A 24,858-nucleotide genomic window follows, 5' to 3' on the forward strand; every position below is an offset into this window, starting at 1 on the left:
TCCTCCTTTTAGTTTTTCATCCCTAATCCCTGAAACACTGTCCAGTACAGTTGTGTAATTGAATGAGACTACAGTGTGTCGCCATATTTTATTTCCAATCCACTCACAAGGCCAGAGTGTATAACCTCCTGGTTACCGGTTCAAATACAAGCCTGGTTGTTGGTGAATGAAAGAAGTTACCATCTGCCAGTTGTTCAGTGCCCCAACTCAGTCTGGTTCCTAGTGGGTTGGTAGGGATGCGCATCACTAATTAGCCCATTGTTGCAAATGGCACTAGCATCCTGATCTCAGCAGAAAGGCCAAGGACTGAATGGGTCACAGAGACTGAAGTCCCCGCTAGGGGTGAGGCAGTGGAGGGGAAGCTTTTACAGTAGAACCTCAGTGTTACGAACACCTCGGGAACAGAGGTAGTTCGTAACTCTGAAATATTTGTAACGCTGAACAAAATGTTTGGGTTGTTTTTTCAAAAGTTTACAACTAAACATTGACTTAATACAGCTTTGAAACTTTACTCTGCGGAAGAAAAATGCTGCTTTTAACCCTCTTAATTTAAATGAAACAAGCACAGAAACAAACTTTCCCTTTATTTTTAAAATCATTTACGTTTAACACAGTTGTGTACTTGGCTTTTTTTGTCTCCGCTGCAGCCTGATTGCATATTTCTGGTTCCAAATGAGGTGTGTCGATGACCGGTAATTTCGTAACTCTGGTTTTCGTAACTCTGAGGTTCTACTGTTTGTTACTTTGCATTTCTTATAGTAGGTTGTGTGATTCCCATCCCCCAGAATGGGATCCATAATGCTGTGGCAGATGTAATGATGACTATTAAGGTGTACGGTGTAGCGTGCTTACCATGGAATGCCCCAGAATGAAAACGGGGAGGTCTGGGTGATCCTTCTTCATGAGGTCAATGTGCTGCAAGCTGTCTCTGATGAAAACATGGAAATCTGACACGACCATGCGGTCACCTTCACTCTGCCCATGGCCAACTGTAAGGGGGGAAAGGAAAACATTGCTTCTACATCACACAGAACAATATTAACCTTTTACATGGCACCTAGATAGTCCAGATATGGGTGCATCAGAAATGCAATAGACCAGTAAGTAGGTCAGCAATGTTCTAGTTCCCACATACACTGCTTATTGCATAAATCGGGTCCCACTCAGCTTCCTTCCCCAATACCTCATAATGGATAACTTCAGTGTCCTGTAGAAATACACAGTACAATACACAGGACAGCAAAGCAAGCTTGTGGCTGCCTAGGTCTTGTCTAAGAGGATTGTTAATTTTTCACATACGTATTGGCTCCCCATCATTAGAGACAGGTCTGACTAACAGAGTTCAGAGCTAGTCTCTGACTACTCTCAAGTTCAGGGACTGTTCCGTTCTGGGGGTTTGGATTGGCCTATTATAGAGACAGAAGGCAGATCCCAAGTTCAGAGTTTGATCCTGATCCAAAGTTCCCCAGAATTTGTGGACGCTAAGATGCAGGCACTCAGATGCCATGTTGAGGGGTGCGGTGTATATATACATAGAGAGACAGATAATTTTAGATATTGGATTAGACCAGTGGCTCTCAAACTTCATTGCCCTGCAGCCCACTTCTAACAACAAAAATTACTACATGACCCCAGTACCCTGTGTGACTCTAGATTCTAGAGTCTAGAATCAGGGCTGGCATTAGGGGGTGGTCAGCAGGTCAATTGCCTGGGGCCACATACAGCAAGGGGCCACACAAAGTTGATTGGGCTTCGGCTTCAGCCCCTGGCGGCACGGAGTCTAATGCTGGCCCTGGAGGCCCCATTAAGTCGAACTTGTGACCCACTTTGGGGTCGAGACCCACAGTTTGAGGACTGCTGGATTAGACTATTATAGGCTAGCAGGTCTGCAAAATTCAGACTTGTGTACAAACTTTCCCACATTCTGGGGCTCTTGGGACTCTGGTTTTTGATTTTGCCACGTCTGTTTCAGAAACAGTTTTTATATTTGGAGAGACCTGCCTTGTCCTCTCCTTCTGCTGTTTTGGGGCAATGGGTTAGTGCGCTAGCCTTCACCGATGGAGAGCTGAGTTCAAATGCCAGCTTACTGTAGGGCCACAAGCGTGGGGAGTGTAAATAAGGCTCTCCTCCTAAACAAGTGGTAACGCAAACCCCCAGCCTCCCACCCTGACAGTCTATTTATGCTACACACAGCATTTGTCTTGTTTTTGATCAATTTTTAGTCTCCTCTGCCTTTTTTCCTCTTTGAAGTACACTAGTTACTATGGAAACAATGGTATCTTTAGTAGGGGAGGGATTAGTGACATCCATAAGCACCATATAAAGTCCATTTATTAGCATGCCAAGGTTAGAAATCTGTATCACACATTGTGGAAACAACAGTGTATATATGATGATTATCATAACCACACACATTGTGTGATATATATAATGAATATAATTATTTTTTCCCAAAAAAGAGTCTTGCCATTTCTATTCAATGTAATTTGTCATTTAAGGAGACCTGGGGGAAACAAAAATTACTGGTTCCATGTTACAGGCTGGCCATGTCTGCCTCTGACACCTACCCTCTTTGCAGGTGTTGATCCCGCTGGGAAATGCTAAGTGGGTCCTTCTGACTCAGTGATGCAGGTGTCTCTTACCTCCCCTGGATGTTAGGGAGGTGGAGAGGAGGTTCTCTAGAAAGAGAGGATCTAAGGTGTAGGCTGAGCAAGCCAGAAGGAGGAATCCTGGGAGTAGCCAAGTCTAGGGAAAAGGTGTGAGCAACACTTTATATGATCTTATTAATTTCTGTTTTTGAAATCAAATACCAGGCAAAGGGTGAGTTTGGCTTCCACACAGTGTGTGGACTGTATTTGTACAGCAGGTTGCGAAAGACACTTGCTCACATTCCATATTCTTTCCTAAAAACATTGGTTTAAAATAAATCTCATCACTAACTCTACACATGGCTTCATTTCCATAAAAGATTAAATTCTACATCTCTTCTGCATTTTAATATTTATTGGTCATGTAAAGCTGTTTTCAGTCCACTGATGTATGGAAGATACTTTGGGAGAAATATGCTAAATGCTTGCTACTGTCTCTACAAATGGTACAGTGATGTACTGTAACATGTCATTTGTAATATACTAGCATGTTGCCAACATGTGGGCTGATCCTGCAAACACACTATTGATTGTAGTGCTTCTTGCCCTGGCCTCAGAGTTAGGAAAGCACTTAAGTGGGTACTTTAGCCCCACTGACTTCATTGGGATTACTAAGAGTAGAAAGCACTGTGCTTGGTGGCTTTTGCAGGCTCAGACCCTCAGAGGGTGCCCTCTTTATTATGTGGAGTTGATTTTTTTTCTCTTATGATAGATCCTGCCATGAATAGAGTACAATCTTTTATTCGGTGTTTGGAAAGTTCCTTGCACATGGTGCATGCTCCCATGCTTAGGCCAGGTGTACACTAGACATTTTTGCCATTATAGTAATGTTGGTTTGGAGTGTGACTTATTTTTTTTAATGAGATTTCTACACTGGCAAAAGTCCTAGTGTAGATGCTGTTATGCCAGCATAAAAGTGCTTTTGTTGATTCTAATAGGACGTACATACCCCAGTGATACAAAAAGAATTCAGTGGAGCCAGAGAGCAGTTAGTGTACTCAGTTACACCTGGAGGATGGGTCAGGCCCAATTAAAGATTAGGCCGAGCTGTGGCAGAGTGGAGGAGCTTGAATTAGTCCTATCTGAGAGGAGCCATGGTCACTAATAAAGGAAGGCCTTCAGGGCAGTAGAAGGGAATCAGGAGGCTGAGGGACAGAGTAGGCCTTGAGATCCTGTCTCAAGAAGGGAGCTTTGGCAAAGGGTTGAGAGAGATACCGGGAAGCCACAGAGGTGAAGTGAGCTCTTGTGGTGAGCCTTGACAAAAGAACAAGACCCCCCCCCCAGAGAAGCAAGACTCCAGAGGTTGAATTTCAGGAGGAAAGAGAGAGGTGTACAGAGGGCCTTGGGAGAAGCAGACAGGAGCCAGTTCTCCAGGGCAAAAGCCCTGGAAGACACTGTTCAGTACAGGAGTTGCAAAGGATTCTGCAGCGCCTGGGGAGGGGTGAAGGTCTGTGAATGAGTGAGCCCAGGTAGGGGCTGGGGAAAAGGACCTAGAGACAGGCTGAGGAAGGCAGCAAGGAATCTGAAGGAGCAGATGTTAGCTGTTTGCTACAGGGTCCTTGGAGAGGAACCCAGAGGATAAGGAGGGCCTGGGTTTCCCTACCAGCTGGGAGGAAGGTGGCATGAAAGCCCTAATATAAGGGGTGTAAGGACCGGCTGGCATAAGATCACTGGACTATTGTTTTATAGGACTCTGTTACCCTGGAAGGGCTGGGACTAAAAGTCAACTGGCTGCTGGGCTGGCTGAGTCACAAGACCAAGCCAGATAGGTTGTCTGCAGGGGGCTCTATAGTAGAAGAGCCTGCAATGCCACGCCCAGCCACAAGGAGTGTGTGCCAGCCAGTGAGTCATTCTTACATTGGTATAGTTTATTTCGCTCAGGGAACTGGTATAAGCTATACTAAGAAAAGCACTATTTTGGTATAAGCTGTGTCTATGCTCAGAGGGTCACCAGTCTAGATACAGTGGTATAGCTATCCTGGCAAACCTTTTCTGGCACAGGCCTGGTCTATACTTAAAAATGAGATTGATCTAGTTATGTTGCTCAGGAGTACGCTGAGTGCAGTCCTTCGGTTGACCTATCCCCTGGTGTAGCTGCAGTTGACAGAAGAATGATTTAATCAACCTAGCTACTGCCTCTCGGAGAGACGGATTAACCACATCAATAGACAAACCCCTTCCACTGATGCAGGAAGCGTCTATGCTGTAGTGTAGACTTGCCCTATGCAAACGGCAGTGAGATGTCTAGGGCTCATTGACTTTCAGAGGAAGTTAGACACCCTGCTGCCATTTGTGCCTCTGAGAATCTTCGCCTCTACAAACGCCTCTAGTGGTGTGCAAGGCATTTTGTTTAATGTTGCATATAAAGTCATAACAACACTTTGCACTGAAATGGTACCTTTCAATCCAAAGAAGTCTCAGCACTTCACAAATGTTAAGGAATGAACTCTCCTAACACCTCTGAGGGGAAGAGCCATGTCAGTATTTCCAGTTTTACAGATAGGGAAAGGCCTGGGGAGATTCAGTGAATTCTGCAAGCTGGCACAGTGATTTAATGGCAGAGTTAAGAATAGAACCCAGGAGTCCTGATTCCCTTCCCCCTGTTTGCACCCATGAGATGAGCATTCCCCTCTCAGATCTCAAAAAACAACAGATTAGGGGGATTTCCCGCTGCAAGTGGCAGGAGTGATGCATGTGAATAAAGGGAGAACAGACTCCTGCACCCCCTCCCCCCCTTAATATATTTTTATTTTTGGCATTGATACTATTATTGTCGATCCAGCAGTGTTAATGAGAGAGTCTGTGTAGATCACACTAAGACATACTTTTTTCCCCTTCATTTTATTTTAACAGAGCAGTCACTGCACTTTTATCTTTTCCTCCCTAAGAAACCAAACCTGCTCTGAACAGTAATGAGTTCATTAAAAGTTAAAATCTCCCAACTGACAACTGCTCAGGGCAGGGAGCTGAGACCTTCTGAGCTAAATGAAAGGAGGTGGCACAACCAAACATCAATACAGTAAAGACTGCTGCTATTTTTCCTTCAAATTTTACGGACTTTGGAAGAGTTTGTGAGAGAGTAAAGGGGCCAAATGCATCCTTAATAAAACCCCAATATCTGCAATGGGGTTACACAAGGGATGAATCTGGCCTAACGGTTCTAAAAAGCCAGTTTCATGAAAGTTGGTGCAGAAAAAAGCTTAGTTTCATCCTCCAGACATTTCACAGATGTAGCAAGTGATGCCTCAAAAGTGAGGAGCACAATAGTGGGTCACAGAAATGCCACAAGCTCTAAAGCCCCGTGATTTGGACAACTTGTCTTTGAGGCGAGAAATCCCAAAATACACGAGCCAGTAAGCCACCTTGCTCAGAACTTTTATCTAACGTACAGAGACAGCCATTTAATGACAAGCCTTTCAAGACGCTCAGCTGACGGGGCTGAAAATGGAAGAGACGTCATCACCACACAAATTCTATAACACAGGCTTGATTTTCCAAATTATGCAATTGTGTGTCTAATTTGCCCACTCAACCACTACTATTGCAAATGCAAATAGCCAGAGAGACGACAATGCAATAGCTGTAACTAAATGCACAAACTCAGTGTACAGCCGCATGCATGTTGTTGTTTTTTAAATAAATCAGGCCACTATTCTTTTTTAAAATTGTTATTCCTAAAATGAGAGGGTCTAATCCTGCCTTCTTTACTCCAGCAAAAGCACCATTGCAAAACGTTGTGTGTTTTGCCTGAGTAAGGACTGAAGGAGGATTGCAAGGATTTTGCCCACTGATATTAGAAAAGGAAAATAAGCATTAGGCCATTTTATCCTTCCCCATGGCCAGAGCAGGACTGTTCCCTAACGTCTGATCAGAATATAATAACTTAGAGTCCAAACCCAGAACAGCAAGAGGAGCGGATGACAAACTCAACCATGTCTGAATGGGGCCTTGGGCACATGAGTTTCAGCTAAGAATCATAGTCATGTAATTTAAGGCCAGAAGGAACCACCAGGTCATCTACTCCGACATCCTGAATATCACAGGCTACCAGCACCCACACACTAAACCCAACAACCGGAGCCATAACTAGGCATTTTAGTGCCTGGGGTGAACAAGCATATTTCCATCCCCTACCATTTTTTCCTGCCCCCTCAGCTTTGCGCCCTGCTCGCCCCATCCTGGTTACAGCCCTGCCAACAACCAAAATTAGACCAAAGTATTACAGCCCTCAGGAGCCTAAACTATTATGTGGAGTCTAGATCTTGTATTGTTACACATCTTTCCAGAAGGGGAACTACTGACTAGCCTTGCTGGAAGGTGGGGGTGGGGGGATGGAAGAGGGTATGGAGAGAGAGAGAGAGCTACCACATATAAGCAAGGATTTGCTGAAATATTCATCTTGCCCGCGTTATTCGCGCAGTTCTGCTTGCTCCTACATCCTAGAATTACCTTGCCTGCTTTGACCCCAGCCCCCTGGTGTGATGGAGTCTTGCTCTTGAAAAAAGACTGCAAAGTGAAGTCACCAAGAGCCCTTCACGCTCTTTAGGAGACTTGACACATGAGCAAGTTTGCAGAGGTGCTCAGCAAAAATGCACAGTGCAACTTTACACACTTTAATACAGGGTGAATTGTGCAATGGCATCAATGGCTATTAGTCAAGATGGTCAGGGATGGTGTCCCTAGCCTCTGTTTGCCAGAAGCTGGGAATGAGTGACAGGGGTGGATCACTTGATGATCACCTGTTCTGTTCATTCCCTCTGGGGCACCTGGCATTGGCCACTGTCAGAAGACAGGATACTGGGCTAGATGGACCTTTGATCTGACCCAGTGTGGCTGTTCTTGTGTTCTGACACTTCCTGATGAGTGAGCTCAAGGAACTTGCACAGCCCTGCACTGCCACCATTGAAGGAACTAACCCGTCATCCACATGATAACCATGCTAGGTGCTTAGGGTGACCGGATGTCCCGATTTTATAGGGACAGTCCTGATATTTGGGGCTTTGTCTCATATAGGTGCCAGTTACCCCCCACCCCCGTCACGATTTTTCCCACTTGCTCTCTGGGCACCCTGTATGTGCTTCTCCTGCTGGTGACAGCCTGGGGATGATTAACATATAGCATGATGCCTTCTCCTTGAAGTCAATAGGAGCTGCAGTTCTCAGCATGGCTGAAAAATCAGGCCTTTAAATGCACTAAATTAGATAAGCAAGGCATTAGCCACACTGGATATCATGGTAGCATCTGCTCTTCGCCTCTCCCAGGTCCTAGGGCCTCTGTCACATTATTTCACAGATGTATTAGAGGGTTGGTGAAGACTGTTTAAACCTCATCAAGGTCAATATGTGGAGAGTTTGCTGGAGAGACCAGGTCCTTTTGAAAGGCTTTTTATAAAAGGTGCTAGCAGCTTTCATTTCAAACTTAGAGAGGAGTAAAGAGAACTAGGCAATGTGCTGGTGCTTTTTATAGCCTGGTTTCTTCTCAACATCACACAGTGATCCCTTTTTGGGGGAAGGAAGGCTTCAATCTTCCTGGAATCATGTAAATTATTGATGGAAAAATCCCACTAGGTCTTTCAGATCAGCTCCCTGTCCATGCAGGACAGGGGTGAAAGTAATATTAAATTCTTACCTGGAAGGGGCGGGGCCTCGGACAGAAGGGGCAGGGCTGGGGGTCAGCCTCCCGCAACCAGCCCATCTGCGCTGCCTGGCCTGCGCTGCCTGGGGCTCCGGCAGTGATTTAAAAGGGCCCAGGGCTCTGGCTTCTGCCGCAGTAGCAGTGGTCAGGAGCCCCAGGCCCTCTTAAATGGCTGGGCCCAGGGCAACTGCCCCTTTTGCCCCCTCTGTCGGTGGCCCGGGGGTGGGCGGGGGGGGGGAGGAGGCGCAAAAGGGGCGCTGCCAGCTGGGTACGGGCCGGTAACAGCTTCTTACTGGTATGCTGTACTCGCCAGTACCAGCCCACTTTCACCCCAATGCAGGATTGTTCTTTATCAAACGACTGTTAGTTTTCTCTTCAGTTTTAAATGTTTCACATGATGATGCTTCCACTACTTCCCTTGGGAGATTATTCCACAATCCAAAAGATCCCATGATCATAATTTCATCCTATTCCTCTGTTATCTCCCTTAAATTCCTATGTGGTACCCTCCCTCGTTGGTGCTTAAACCCGTCAAATATTTATGGATTTTCATCATCACTTTACATATTACTTACAAGCCATACATATTTATTTATTTTAATCCTTTCCTGTAAATCAAGCCTTCTAAGACACAGGCAGCAGCCTAACTCTGGTTTTTAGTGAATCGTTTTTCACAGCTTTATCTAGAACATTTCATTGCAGGAGGATTAGGTGGTCAGGGAAAATGCAGCGACAGATACTAATCTCAGTTGTGCTGGGGTAAATCTGTTGATTTAGTGGAGTCACTCCAGATTTGAAATGATGTCAGTGAGATCAGAAGTTCTGGGCATATTCTGCCCTTTATCCCTTCACTCCCAGTTTACCACTGAAAAACCATGAGACTGGGAAGCATGAGGTGAAAGACCTTCAGCCTAGAGAGGAGCTGAGATGCAGTGCTTGAATCTGGATCCAAAGTTCAGTGGAGGTCAGGTCTGGGAGTCTGGGTTACACTCCTTTTTACTTAAGACAAAGGCTGCTTAGTGACCAGGGCGTAGGATATTATCACAGGGCTCCCTGATGGAACTCTGTCCCTAAGGGTATGTCTCTACTGGAGATGGAAGGTGTAATTTCCAGTTTGAGGAGACATACCCATGCTAGCTCTGATTGAGCCAGTCTGCTAGAAATACAAGTGTAGTCATGGCAGTGCAAGTGATGGGATGGGCTAGTCACCCCACTATGTATCTAAGGTCTCACACAGGATCTTACTTGGGGTGGCTGATCATGCTGCTGTCGCTACACTTTGATCCTGCTAGTGCGCTAAAAATAGAGCAAGTGCAGAATATTATCTATCTGAGCTGGAAAGTACACTCCCAGTGCCAATGTAGACAACCCCCTGATCCAACAGGTTGTAAAATAAGGGGAAAGAATAAGAAGATACATCTCTCCTTTTACTCATGTTCTAGGTTACAGTTTCCCACTAGGCTTTCTCTAACTTCTAGGCTTCTACAGTTCAAAGGGGAAGCTATTAACCGATGAAGGAAGGAGGGAGGGAGAAGATCACAGTCTACCAGCCCAAGCAGTGCTTTGCCTGTAGCCAGAATTCAGCTCCCACTCTGAGCGTAAATAAATATTAAATCCAAATGGCACTAAGAAAGAAGCTGGGATCCAGAGATTTGTAAACGTAGTTAAAGGTGAAAACTCTGTCATCACCTACATAGTCAAGAGCATCTCCCATAAAGCAGAATCCACACATAAGGGACGCTTATTAATTATGCCACAAGAGACCTTCAGCAAGGCAGAAATTAGATTCAATGCAGCAGTGGTGTGGCTGATTTAATAAGCTGGAGTGCGGCTGAGAAGCTCCTTTTCAATTCCAATAAGCCTTTTGGAGGCTAGAAAGGGTTTTACTGCTTCAGAAGTAGCTGGGCCGTAGCAGCGGGTATATTATGGAGGATCCTGCCATCACTCTAAGCAGTGTAGTGGAAAGGAGGGCGTTTCATTGGAGCTCAAACCAAGTTCCAGCTGTAGGACTCATTAGTTACCCCACTGCCTCTCTGATCAATAAACCCATGCAGGAACCCAAAGAAACAGCAGGGTGACAAGGTGAATATCCAAACCCTATGGGGGTAGGAGGGCATTATCCTTATTAGATTCCCCCCAAACAAAAATCATTAAAACCCAGTTCAAATTGCTGTTGCAGTCATCGGGTGTGCTGCCCCTTTGAGGCTTCCTTGAGCACCGCCATCAGGGGACAGGCCTGGCTTCCTGCACCTCACTCTGGGTGGTACCAGGTGGTCCAACCACTCTTAGACTGGATCTCTGCACAGCAGCCCTGTGTTTACCAACTGCATTTATCTGACAGGCCCAGGCACCCGTAAGCTGTTTCCTCTGGGCACATGCGAGCAGCAGCTGATTAAATTGACTCTAAAAAACAGCCTCTTCAAAACAAAGCATTATTTATTCATCCAAGGTACATAGGTCTAGATGCATGGGTATTACCTACAGTCCTGCACCTAAATCTTGACCTTTCAAGCTTTTGAAAGTTCTCCTCAGCCCAGATACGTCCATCTCTGGGATGAGTGATTTTCAGAGTAGCAGCCGTGTTAGTCTGTATCTGCAAAAAGAACAGGAGTACTTGTGGCACCTTAGAAACTAACAAATTTATTAGAGCATAAGCTTTTGTGAGCTACAGCTCACTTCATCAAGTACTCCTGTTCTTTTTGGGATGAGTGAAACACACTTCCCTTCTGCAGCTTCTGTCTTGTTCTCTCTGCCAGAGGCTCATCTCTAGCCACTCAGTCCCCCTTCCTCCCTAGGTCAGCATCTTTAAGGTTTAGGAGCCCCTTTGATCCTTAAAAAGCAAAGGAGTACTTTCTTTCTGTGGATACAGACTAACACAGCTGCTACTCTGAAACGTTTGATCCTTGGCCTTCAGCCTTGGAAGGAGTAAACTATGCTAGCCTGGTGGGAGCCAGGCAAAGGTGTTCCCCAATTAATAGCTTCCTTCGACCCATTTGTTTCCTTATCTTTGCCATTGTTTCATTTCCTGTTTGCTTCCCCCATAACAGTTCCCTTGAACTTAACTCCAGTCAGACAGGCTAATGCCACACCCAAACTAAATTACTGATAATTATGAAAAAAATACTTCCTCCTTCTCCACAGTTGCTCAAGTGCACATAGCATCAACACAGCCACCAAAACCCCATGAAATCACTGGTAAAGTCCTCACCCATCTCTTGCAACCCACACCCATTATTTTCCTCTTCTCTACCTTACTTTGCCCACACCCACCACCCACAAAACATGGCTTCTCCCTCCACCTCCACACCAAACATGTGACTTTCAACTCCAACCAGGTGGAGTGGTTAGAAATTGAGGTGTCCCGGTTTTTCAGTGTTGAACTGGTTTTGTACTGAAGTTGATGGACAGTGTGTGGATTTTTAGCTGATGGTTATGCTGAAGTGAGTCATGCTGGATAACTGTCAATAGCAGTGGAAATAGTTTGCATAAGAGTTTGTTAGTTTTGGAAGTCATAGGAGTTGAATTACTTAGGTGATGGAATTATGAAGAGTAGGGTATTTTTAGTAGCTGATGTCTGTATTTAGATTATCTGTACTTCGATTTTAAGCTTGTCAGGACATCGGCTGTCTTTTTTGCATGTGCAGCAGCTAGTATGGTGGAGACCTGGACTCTGAGTGGGGCCCTTAGGAGTCACAGCAATACAAATAATAAATAATCACAACATGTGATCAGAGTTAAGGCTGCACGTTTTGTGTGGAGGCACGCAGGCAGTGGATGTGGGTGAGAAAATGCAAAGACAAAATCATAAATGTAGGTTGCAAGGGCTGTGTGAGGACTTGGTGATTTCCTGTTTTTTTTTTGTTAAGTATCCTCGCACCTTCTTGTCAACTGTCTAAATGGGCCATCTTGATTATCACTACGAAAGTTTTTTTTCCTCCTGCTGATAATAGCTCATCTTAATTAATTAGCCTCTTACAGTTTGTATGGCAACTTCCTAGTTCTCTGTATGTGTGTATATATCTATCTATCTTATTATATGTTCCATTCTATGCATCCGATGAAGTGGACTATAGTCCACGAAAGCTTATGCTCTAATAAATTTGTTCGTCTCTAAGGTGCCACAAGTCCTCCTGTTCTTTTTGCGGATACAGACTAACACGTCTGCTACTCTGAAACCTGTTTTTTTAAGGTTTATGTGGAAAAATACCAAATGTACTAGTAAACATTTGAAATTACATCAGAACAGTTCACTACTGAGCAGAACACGCTATTTAAAAATGAATCAAGTACATACTTTTTATTGAGTGAGCAAAGTTCATTAATTAAACATACAAGATTTCAAAGCTCCCTGATGCTGTTTTCATCATTTGTTTAACAAGTCACATACCTCATCTGCCATTCAGACACAAACAACTAAAGCAGCAGGAACAAACATCAAAGCAGGACAATCAACATCTGGAAAAGTCAAGAGACTGTTCCGTATCCTTCATATCATGCAAAGCAAATGCTACACTCACAGAACAAACACACACAGGAAGCAGCTCAGACTTCACCAGAAAGATGGGGAGCTGCAAAACAAGCTTCCTCACGCTGGGAACCATCTCTTAGCAACAAACATAAAGTGAACTTAAAAAGAAAAGGAGTACTTGTGGCTCATGAAAGCTTAGGCTCAAATAAATTGGTCAGTCTCTAAGGTGCCACAAGTACTCCTTTTTCTTTTTGTGAATACAGACTAACACGGCTGTTACTCTGAAACAAAGTGAACTTGTTCTCCATCCACCTGCCAACAATCAAGGCAGGACTGTTCCCTACAAGATATTCACCAGTGTCTGCCTAGGTAATTAAATGGCCCCCATTACCTTAGTATTTGAGCACCTTACAATCGTCAATGTGTTTATCCTCACAACATGAGGTAGGGCAGTACTATTCTCCCCACTGGACAGGCAGGGGATCCAGGCACAGAGAAACCAAGTGACTCGCTCAAGGTGACACAGGAGGTTGGTGGCAGAGAAGGGAACTGAATGCAGGTCTCCAAAATTCCAGGCTATCACCCTAACCACTGGATCATACTTCCTTCCTTCTAGTTCTGAAATGTCTCTCAAAGCCCATTTTTAGTGAACTGTGTCATCTTTTACCTGCACAGAACACACCAGGTATAGCTTATCACCTGCACACACATAGCTAGTATATACAGTGCTCTCAGATGCTGTGATGATGGGCATGTTAAAAGACCATAGAGGGAGAGATACACGAGGAATATCCCACTCATCCTCTGTACAGTACACACTAAGGATATCCCGCCTGTGACCTGCCTAGAGCATAGGAGATGTGTCCCATCCATCCTCTAATACAGGGGGCTTTTTCCCTACAAGATCAGGATGATCTATTTTCTTTCAGCATTTACAGGATGGGTTTTTTTCCATCTCCTTCCTCACACAAACACTGCAGTACACTGAGAGCCTTCTCCTCCCACATCAGACACACATTTGCAGAGCCAGGATATTTTTAGACAAGCGCATGCACACACATACATTATTATTTGTTGCCTTGGCAAAAAAAGAAAAATTGGAAACGGGCAATTTTCTAGGCTAAACTTATTAGTGTCTTATTGCTTGGGATCTGAGAACTCCTGTGAAGCCACTTATAGTGTTTACTGTGCTCAGATGATAAACAAAATGACCTAGTATATCAGAATAGCTGTTAATTCCAACAGCTAGTCCAGCAAGGTAAAGTGTAGTTCAGAATTTCGGTCAATGTTAAGGATCCAATTCAGGTCTGGTATAAGCAGGCACCCTCTTTTGAGTTCAGTAGAATGGCCCCTCCTTAAAGGAAGGTTGGATTCAGCACTGAGCTTTGCTTTCTTTAAAAGACATTATTGGAAGGTGATATTGATAATCCCACAGCAAAACTTCAAAGTGAGCATGTTGCAAAGTAACAGGTTCTTTGCAGAGTTCACTTGCAAACAGAACTACAACTGAATTGGCAATATTAAAACTAACTCCTGCAATGCACTGTAATATGGGGGATGCAATGGTGATGTGAGAAGCATCGTTTAGCTAGCTAGTCCTTGTACCAGCCCTGCCTTTGAGACATTCACAGCAAAATCTTTACATAGTTTTGAATGGCTTGTGAAGGAGTCATGGCAGATCTTCTGTCTCCTTCCAATACATCTCTCCGCATTCATGGGAGATGCAGTTCTTTATTCAGCTACTTTTGAAATGCAGTTTCTGAGGCCAGCACTGAACCCACTCTCTTCACGCATATTAAGGCAACAGGCTGACAGAAATGGATGCCCTAGTCTATTGATTAACTGTGATCCGTCGTCCTAAACTGTTATATAATGCTGCTGCATGTGGTTAAATAGCCGTTGAGTTCCACCCCAAAAGAAGCTGCATTTCAGTAGGGGATGAAGGGATTGCTATCAAATATTTTCTTCCTCAGGAAGAAAATCTCTATATAAATTTAAGATCTATAATCAGCAATGCAATCCGTAGGCTGTCTCTAAGGAACTGTATATCCAGGCATTAAGTGGTTGTGCTAAAGGCCCTGTAACAATTTTTCACTGTTGCTTCAGCAGCAACTGGACAATGTTTGATTGCCTCCAGGGCAGAAGGGTGACAGTGGCTAATATTAGAGTTTGTCTCCAATGACCTATCACCCTGGGAACTTTAAGATGACACAGGGCTGTGATGGTTGGTTGGTACACCCCCTGCAATGGGCAGGCAGGTGTTCAGTATTTACTTTGGGCCCAAGAGGCCACAGCCCCTCGCCCTTGCTGGGCATGCTCCTGGTAGAGGGAGTATATAAAGGGAAGCAGCTCAGCTCAGTCTGGACTGGCTGAGGAGGAGACTAGACCTGCCGCAGGCTCCTGTGGAAGAACCGCCAAGATTGCTGAGGCAGGGGACCCTGACTGCACTGCGGAGAACCAGTTGGCTGTGGGGACTGAAGGGGATGCCAAGCCACTCTCGGCTGAGGAGATGCCTGAGGCATGCCTAAGGGTAGGAAGCAACCCAAGGAACATGTTGGGTGATACAGAGACCTAAGCCCTGCATCAGGGGAACTGGTTTCGCAGAGGCCTGGGTGGGAACCTAGTGAAGTAGGGTGGGCCCGGGTTCCCCTTCCCTCCCTGCACCTGTGCTGAGGCGCTACTGCCAGGGGCTGTCAGTGCTAGGTGCTATTGCTTTGGGCTATTGATACTGCTGCTATATTGCCTGGGGTTGCTGACCGCAGGCACTGCGGCTGGGGACGATCTGTACTAGGTGCTACAGCTGGGGATTATCGGAACTAGGCACTACTGCCTGAGGTTGCTGAGACTAGGCGCTACGGCTGGAAACTATTGCTACTAGGCGCTACAGCTGTGGATTGTTGATGTGAGGTCTTGGACACTTGCCACTAGGCCTTGCTGCCCTGAAGGTAAGGGCGGCTCTGAGAAGCCAGACCATTCGATGTCGTGACTGCAGTAGAGGCGGCAACCTTCATTGGAACCCTGTCGTCCCATGTGGCAAGGACCAATTTCTATTCTGTTACACAGGAAAATTCTATTGAGTTTATTGGAGTTATTCTGGCTTCATACTGGGTACAACAGTTCAGAGTTTGGCCCCCATGCTGATCTTTTATGAACAGTGAGGGGGGCCTATATATTCTGTTTTCCCTGCACATGAGTTAAGATTCCATTAATGGGAGTGAGAGTTTCACACCCACAGGGAGAGAAAATTAATGTCTGTAGCAGCCAACATTTCCTTGCTATTTTTAATCTAGAAAGATTGCCAGAAAAGCACCTGAAAAAAATGCACAAAGGACATGTTTTTTTTGTTGCTTTAGAACTACATGCAGTATAATTGGGTGCATGTCTTTTTTTCTATTTATAAATAAGAAGAAAACAAATCTACCTACATTAATTTGTTGGTCAAGATCCAAACAAAAGTCCTTTTAAAACAGGTGAGGTACTAACTCAAAACACCAGGGTTTCCTCTGGGGGGAAAAATAGAGCTGTAATGGAGCTATGCACTATACTTCATGATCACCATCACCCCTTTATTTCCCAGCCATTGTTGGCATGTGGATCTGCTTTCCCACTCGCACATGCTATTAAGTCCTAAATGACAGCTTGTTTAACCAGAAAATGTTTCCATTTTTCCTCAACAAAAGCCATTCATTTCTCCCTCTTCTGTTTGCTTAAAGACAGTTTCATTCACCCTGCCTGAGAGTTCTGTACAACCTGTTTGATTGTTCCTCGTCTAATAGAGTTGCAAGTTAATGATCCACCTTTTGATCTCTGAGTCGGGAGCCCTGTCCAGTCCATTGCAAGGCTTTCTGCATTCTATTAACTTTGCAGACTGCATACATGGGCCTCATATATTTTTATGACTGAGAAAACATGCAAATCAATTTATCTCAGGAAAGACAGTCCTGATTCTTCTCTACTAACGCTTCAGAACGGGCACCAAGAGGAGAGGAGACAGAAAGCAGGACATGGAGTCACATTTAATAACTTCATCCATGCTGCCTTCTCTGCTTGGAACTCCTTCTCTATGCAAATATCTCAAGGGCCTTCTTTCAAACCCTATTTCTCCTTCCATGAAGACCACCCAACATGAACCCACATCAGTAAAAAAGCTGTCACTCACCCACGCTATTTATTTTTAAAAAATAAACACATGCTCTTAGTGCTCCTAGTACATTCTGTTTTGCCGGTAAGATTCTTGGGGCTGGGAGTGTATATTGTGTGCCTTAAGTACTGTTGGTATTTTAATGACTAGTAAATAAATTTTATGCTTTTTAAAACGAAAAATGCTGCAGGGCATTGCAAAGTATTTTATAAGTTAACCCACCAAAAGTATGTTCGCCGGGCAACATTTTCAAATTCATGAATTTTGGGCCTGAGTCTCTACTACCTGGCACCTTGTGTTGTCAATTACACCTGTGCAAAGTAAGTATGGAATTAGGTATAAGTAAAACACCACTATTCTGAGCTGGTAAGATTTTATATCCACTTTGCACAAGTTCCTTGAGTACACAAGGCGCAAGGCAGTTGGATAAGTTAGACAGTAGTGTTTGGAAATATTCCCGTCTCACCATGTAAATACCTGGGGAACCAGAATGGCAGAAATTAGCTCAATTCATCTTGGCATGTAGCAAAACTGTCTTCCTTTCTTATTGCGGATTGATCTCACTGCTACTATTTCCTCTAGTCCTTAGCATTTGGTTCCCTTTCTCTTCAATCCTCTTCCCTGTGATTCTGAATACTTCATCATATGCTCAGGGAATATAATTACCGGAAGAGTTGGGATCAAATACACACGTTATCAACTCTCCCTGCCCTATAACTCAAATTAAAACCACAGCTGGTTTGCTGTAGACAACGAATAGCACCTGACAAAATTGTGCTACTTTAATGTACCATGAAAACCCACATTTACTGCTTTTGAACCGTCAAAGATCAGGGACTTGTATGTTGCTCTTCGGCGTTGCCAGAGCTATGCCACAAGACCTTAAAGCAGCCATAAAAGGGGGTAATCCTTATCTTGCTGCTCTCTCTGCACCAGAGTAGGTTGTATGCTCGGTGTGGGAAAAGGCATGTGAGGGTAGGGGGGAATGGGGTCACAGTGGTCCCAATGGACTGCTTCAGCCAGTGCAATTTAGAACATCCCTCAGGCTGCTCTAAGTTACACCAGAAACTGTTTGGTGGCATGGAGCCACCTTCCCCCTCCCTCCCCATAGCTGTACTGAGCATAAACTTGGCACAGCTGAGGCTCTTGGTCCTCTGTACCTTAGTATTATACAAGATGCCAGGGCTTCCCAAAGCTCTTTGTCTTTTTATTCAGCTCCAGAAAATAAATACAGCTTAAAGAATGCCAGTTTTAAGGGATCTCGGCTGGTAACATTAGTCTTTGTATCATCTACAATTCAGCAATTTTTTTTTCCAGGCTGAACAAGAATTTTCAAATTGCAGACTGCTGCCAAACACTGAACAAATCACAGCATTAGAGATGCTGTTGGCATAACAGCTTTTCCCCATGAATTGAATCAGTAGATAGTCTCTTTCGAGAAATTAACCGCATTCATGCCATCGGTTGGCACATCTCTTTGACATCTGTTTGATGCACTGAGAAATCTTGCCCTCTGGCGCCCAATGATTGATATTAGTTATTTTAACCTAGAGGAAAGAAAGCTGAAGATGGGAGCAAGAAAGCCAGGCCCAAAGCACACATTTTAAATAAAATACAGAGTAACTTTAGTGCCTGGCTTGCAACAAATTGGGTATGCAGGTGCAATTATATGCACAAACTGGGTAGGCATGCAGGTAAATAATCAATTACGCATCTCACCAACCATTTGTACATGAAATTACCTGATGCATTCTTGTAATCTGGATAATTACACATACAGGTTGGGCATGCAGTTGCTTGCATGTCTTCCACCCAGTTGCATGCTTAAATTATTTTAAAATCTTACAGTTTAGATGTTCTGAGATGCACTGTGAGTAATGCTCTTAAACATTTTACTGTAATTTTTGCCTCCTTGAAATATTTGTATTTCATTTATCCTAGGCAATAAACTATTTATTGCACGGACCATATCTTGTTTTAAGGTTTTTGAAACATCATTCATATCTACAGGCAACATGCTCAGCACTTACTCAGGGCTTTTCATTTATAGATCTCAAAGCTCTTTAAAAAGGTGGGTCAGTATCATTTTCCTCATTTTACAGCTGGGGAAACTTAGACACAGCAAGGTGAATGAAGTAGTTCAATCCTTGAAGGGGCCATTTAGGGGTCTGGGGCAAAAATTGGGGATTGGTCCTGCTTTGAGCAGGGGGTTGGACTAGATGACCTCCTGAGGTCCCTTCCAACCCTGATATTCTGTGATTCTAAGTGCTTTTGTCCCAAGTCACAGAGTGAGGCAGGGCTGAGAAGAGAAACCAGGTCTCTGGACTCCGCACTTTGTGCCCTATCTACTGTAATGAATTATAACAACAGTAATTAACCACACACCAATCTGAATCATATATGATATGCTGTAGATCACTGTAGGGAAGTATTCCATGCAACATGCTTCTGTGGCCACTGACACTGCTATTATATCTACATGTAAGAACAGAGTATCATGGGCCTGATCCAAAACCCACTGAAGTCAAAGGGAATCTTTCCATTCACTGCAATAGACTTTGGATAAGGTTCTACTTGTGCAACTGAGAGGACTAGTAATGAGTTATGAAGCTTTTCCACCTCAGAATCATTAGACTGGGGCTGGCCCAGGTTGGGACTGACCAAAAAGTGTTATCATCTGATGGATGGATGAGTGGTGGCCTTTGTGAAATGAGTTGGTGAGTTCTCATTCCAGTACTTCACAAACAGGTTTCCCCGTCACAAAATCCACCACTAGAATAGGCAGCCTCATAGCTGATCTGGTGGGAGATTTCATAATGGGGGCAGCATAAACCTTCAAATGAGATTTAACACATCTGGCCACGGGCTGAGTGAGATCAAATATTTTTCTTTCGCAATCCCACTCTCTTGTTCTATAGAACAGGGAGGTACTATCAGGCTAGAAAGAATGTGGCTGTGAAGCTGGAAACTGGCAGGTGGTTAGAACGTGTGCCAGATGCTAACCAGATGCTCTGTTCAGTGTCACTAATGGGCTCACCAATGAAGATACCCTCACTGTCAAAAGCTTTAAAAGATGAAGATTAGACTTTACAAAAAATTCCAGGAATCTCTCTCCCAAATCATCAAACTGACTTTTAAACTAAATGTAACCTGGTTTCGCAAAGCTGCCTGTGCACCTCCGTCAACTGGAATAAAGGAATTTTTCTGCATTTTAAAAAAAGTGGTACCATATATGTTTGTTTATTTTCTTAAATAACAGAATAGACATTATAACCCCTGGGTGAAATCCTGGTCCTACTGAAGTCAATGGCAAAGCTCCCTTTGACTTCTGTGGGTCAGGATTTCACCTTCTCGGAAAGCAACAATCCTACTTAGGTGAATCAAATACAAACCACCTCAAACCCTACAGTATAAACACTATAACAAATATTTACAAAGGAAATTATCAAATTTAAGCTCAAATATAGATCTCGCTGCTTCTACGATATCTACTCGTGACCTGTGGGGCTTCCTAAAGGGTCATGTGCATCAGTGCCCTTCATCCATTCTGGCCCTGAAAGTACAAAATCTCTGCATGACCCCCAAGTAGGAATCTCGTAACTAAAACCCCACAGAGCCTGATTCAGCCACCCTCACTCACGCACGTTACGCTGCAAGCAGCCCATCTTTCTGTGAGGCTACTTATGGTATAAACCGCTCCTCAGTGGGTTTGATCGTGAGCCTAGCTGCATTCCTGATCTGGGGATTATAGGAGCATAGGGTGGCTTTTTACTCCCCTGTGTGTGCAACAGAGACTGTGTAGTGGGGAGACGGCCATCCCCAGGTTGCTGTCCCCCTCCTATACATGTGAGCAGGCACAGACAAGGAGAGTGCAGAACCCTGACTCCTTCCATCTCCCCTCTGTGCCCAGCTCGTCTGACACAGTGGAGGAAGTAATCTGCATCAGTAAAACGGCTGGGGCAGATTCCTTCCTCCTGGAGCAACAGGTACAAGCACAGATCAGATCTGCCCTGCTCCTCAGCAGTGCAACTAAAGGCTGCCCCCTACTCAAACTGAATTGTATGGTGACACTCCAACCTGATGTAATTGGGTGGCAGAAATAGGCCCTCTGAAAATGAAGGAGGACAATGTATTCCTTTTAAGAGCATCGGGGAAAATAAATTTTGTTATCCTGGGTTAGGCTATTCGTCCAGTGAGTCCAGTATCCTCCAAACTCAATGATTTGGAGGAAAGCAAAAAACCCTTCTACAGAATGCACCTGCTGACTGTGCAAAGGTGGGCAGAGCAGGAAAAATTCCTTCCTAATCTATCTGGCTATCAGCTTCCATCTTCCCAACATTACTAATGTTCAGAAACAGTCCTCCACAGACTGGAAATTGACTCTCTAACTGCATGCAGCAGTGAGTACCATAAGTTGAACATATGCTGCGTGAGGCTGTATTTCTTTTTATTTCTTCTAAATTTACAAGCCATTAACTTTAACAGGTGATATCCTGTCATCTGGTCTCAGGTTTTGGGACAAGATAAGATGGAGGGATAGGGTAAAAAAGAATTGTCCGTCTCAACTGTAAGTGAAACATTCAAATAGATGGGCCAATCTCTGCTTTTGTTCATAACGTATAAGACCAGGGTAGCTCTACTGACTTCATGCAACATGAACTTTACAGTTTGAGAAAAGAGAGCAGAAATTGCCTCAAGGCACTTGGTTCTAAAAATGTATACAGTGTATGTACATTGTTTACTAGTGAGATCATTAGTATTTGGGCCTGGATTTTTAGAGCTGTGTGTACAAAAATCCACACTCAGAATTGGAGAGTGGCAATTAGGGCCAGAATCATGCTCGGTACTTGGGGATGGGGCAAAGAGCCTTCCTACCACTTCCATGGTCTGCATAAGGGTCAGGGAGATTTGCAGTTCCTGTGATCGGTGCAGTGCAGGGACTGCTTTGTCTCTACTCCCTAGGTGGCATATGGTTCCCCCAGGGGAGAAGAGAGAAGGCAGGGCCATGAACCTGAGTGGCATTCTGGGATTCAGGAGACACAGGTTCAAGTAACAGCTCTGCCACAGATTTCCTGTGTGACCTTGGGTAAATCATGTAGTCTCCCCGTGCCTCAGTTTCCCATCTGTCTCACAGGGTGTTGTGAGGATAAATGCATCAAAGACTGTGAGGTGCTCAGGTACCATGGTCATGGGGGCCATTTTAGCACCTGGGATGGCTGACCCTCACACACTGGCAGGAGGGAGAGATGCAAGTGCACAGGCTGTATGCCATGAACAGGTGTCGTGGCAGGCATGGGGAGCTCAGAGAGGGCATGTTGCTAGCTGGGTTGTGCCTAGAATGCATCCTCTAACCTTTCATAGCTGTGATGACAATCTAAACTAGAAACCCGAGTTCATCCAAGGAACAGTGAATACATTTAATAAAACAAATAAATGGCATTTCTATTTCTTAACATTTAAAAGTAATTGAGTAATGGAAGGGACACTGTAAACCTAAAAATGACCAACAAACAAAATTAATGTCCTCTGTGTTACCAGCAGCACCCAGGATTCTTAAAAAGAGAAGAATTCACTTTTGATTATCAAATGGAAGAATTTCACTTTTGTTTATTGTCAGTCACATTTTGAGGGGTTGGGGGTCAAAGTGCAGTACTTGGCTTGCAGATGCTGTTGGGGAATATTTATTTCTTTTAAAATAACTGTCTCCAGTTTTTTAAAATATGAAAATATTTCTATTGGTTTTAGGGTTTGTAGATGTTTGTTAAAAAAAAACAATTTTGGGGCAAATGTGAAATGATACATGACCCTTCAAAAGCTCTCATGACAATTAACAGACGTTACTATTTATAGAAAATCAGTTCTGCGCTGCTATTTACAGAAGAAACTGACTTATTTGACTCAGGACTGGGAGCCCTATAGCTATGTGTCATATTTTGTGAATGAGCAAGTCAATAAACAATAAAAATAGACCCCAAAGCTGCTGCAGAACAAAGGGTGCTTGGGTTCATTTATTTTGACAATTGCACTTCAGGCCCCAATGCTGCAATTGGATCTATGTGGGAGGACCATTATGTCTGAGAAAAGAACCTGTTTGAAGTCAGCAGAGCTCTGCAGGGGTTTGAAACTCCTTCTGCATGGATCCAAATACAGGCCTGGGGCCTTCGTTTTCATCAGCTGATAACACTCATAAGGCTAATGTACTGTAATGTATTTAACAAAAAACGATGACGTCTTATTACACCACACACCTGTTAAATCCTTGCTATGCTACATTTTTACACAAATTCTAAACCATGGAGCTTAGCAAGGTTAGTGAGGTTCTGACTCCAACTATGGCTGTTGCTTATTTATCCTGTTTTGGATTCTGAGGAGCAGGTAGGTCAGAATTTTTATTTTTAATTAAGAAATCTAAAATATCTTCCATTTTTCTCTTTCACATGTGATTCTGCCCCTGACTCTCCTTCTCTTAGTTTGGGGGTTGTTCAGTTCGGCTGTAGAAAAACCTACAGTTTTACCTGTTGGTTTCCAGCATAGGGTACAATAACCATAAAAATGTAACTGAGATGAAATAGCAAAGCAACCCATAGAATCAACAGGAAAGCATTTAATAGAATCATAGAATATCAGGGTTGGAAGGGACCTCAGGAGGTCATCTAGTCCAACCCCCTGCTCAAAGCAGGACCAATCCCCAACTAAATCATTTAGCTTCGCTTCATAGAGTAGCCCTTCCCTTTCCATTGCTTGTGTCGAATAACAGAGCACACATGGGACCTTCTAATAATTCTACTCCTCAGTTTGCTGATAAGTGGGGGGCTGATCCAAAAAGCGCTCAGATTTCCCCCAACTCCCACTAGCCACCAAGGGATCTGAGAGTCCTCGGTGCCCTGCAAGAGATACTCAGCAACACACAGAGAAGGAACTAGTGTAGCCAGTTTTACCCTGCTTAGATGACAAACTGAAAATCTGTGTAAAGATACATTTACATGGGAGGAGTCATCGGCAATTGCCTCATAAAACACAACCTTTCAAATTAGATGTGGCTGACAAGTAAACAATAGGAAAACCAGTCAGTTGATTGTGTTAATGAAATGCTGTTGCTATGGAAAAAATTGTCCCGGTAAAGGTGAAAACACATACACTTTTCTTTCTGTACCACACTCCAAGAGAATAAGAAATCAAGTTCAAAACAGCTCCTTGAAAATGGATCTGTCATGATCATGGGTACAACCAAGGACTGTTTTTAAGGGGTTCATTTCCTTACACCCCCCCCAAAGATTCAGATATAATTTGGAAATAAAGTGCCCACTGCCAGCTACTGGAATGATCTGCGAATCTACACAAGGCACATGCCATATTTGCCCTGTGACTTTTTCTTCCCTTTTTAGTCTGAAGCTATAGGTCCTTCTGAATAAACTCTTACAGGCAGCTGCAAATGGGTGTAGTTGCACGGGAGTCAATGCAGGTACACCGATTCACACCAGCCCTTAGACTGATATTCATGGCAAACCTGACATCTGCACAGTCACCTAGGGAAGCAGACATGATTAGTGACGTTAAATCGTCTGCTCCTTCATCTGCAGCTCCAGTAACAGAAACATCTGGCTCTTGTCTTTCCATCTTCTAATGGGAGCATGTGGATGAATTCCTGAAACTAGCAGTGCAGTTTTATTTTGGGGCAGGGCAGGAGCTGTTGAAAATGTAATGACAAGGGGCTGTCAACTGTATTTTGCTAATGGTAAAATATGAAACGGTTACAAATTATGGACCAAAATCTACCCTCTGGGACACTTTGGTGGAGTTATTCTGGATATGCAACAGTGCACATGAAAGCATAATTTGGCATTTGCTATGGGAACTGGTTTACATCTTTACAATCTCCAGAACACAACACTATGGCACTTGCACAGCTCTTTGAGCCACCATGGTTGAGGTTCCCTGAACCAAAAACTTGTAAAATTAAATGGAAC

General features: G+C 44.0%; 1 protein-coding gene across 4 annotated transcripts in view; it reads right to left on the minus strand.

Moving 5' to 3' along the window:
- MGLL (monoglyceride lipase) overlaps positions 1–24,858 on the minus strand; it is an 86,802-nt gene that overhangs the window by 22,646 nt on the left and 39,298 nt on the right. For all 4 annotated transcript variants that reach the window (XM_073351375.1, XM_073351373.1, XM_073351372.1 and 1 more), the window contains exon 4: positions 853–989. In XM_073351375.1, the coding sequence (XP_073207476.1) occupies positions 853–989 (137 nt within the window). The remainder of the gene's footprint in view (positions 1–852; positions 990–24,858) is intronic.

The sequence above is a fragment of the Lepidochelys kempii genome, chromosome 7 (genome assembly GCF_965140265.1).
Source record: "Lepidochelys kempii isolate rLepKem1 chromosome 7, rLepKem1.hap2, whole genome shotgun sequence".
NCBI lineage: Eukaryota > Metazoa > Chordata > Testudines > Cheloniidae > Lepidochelys > Lepidochelys kempii.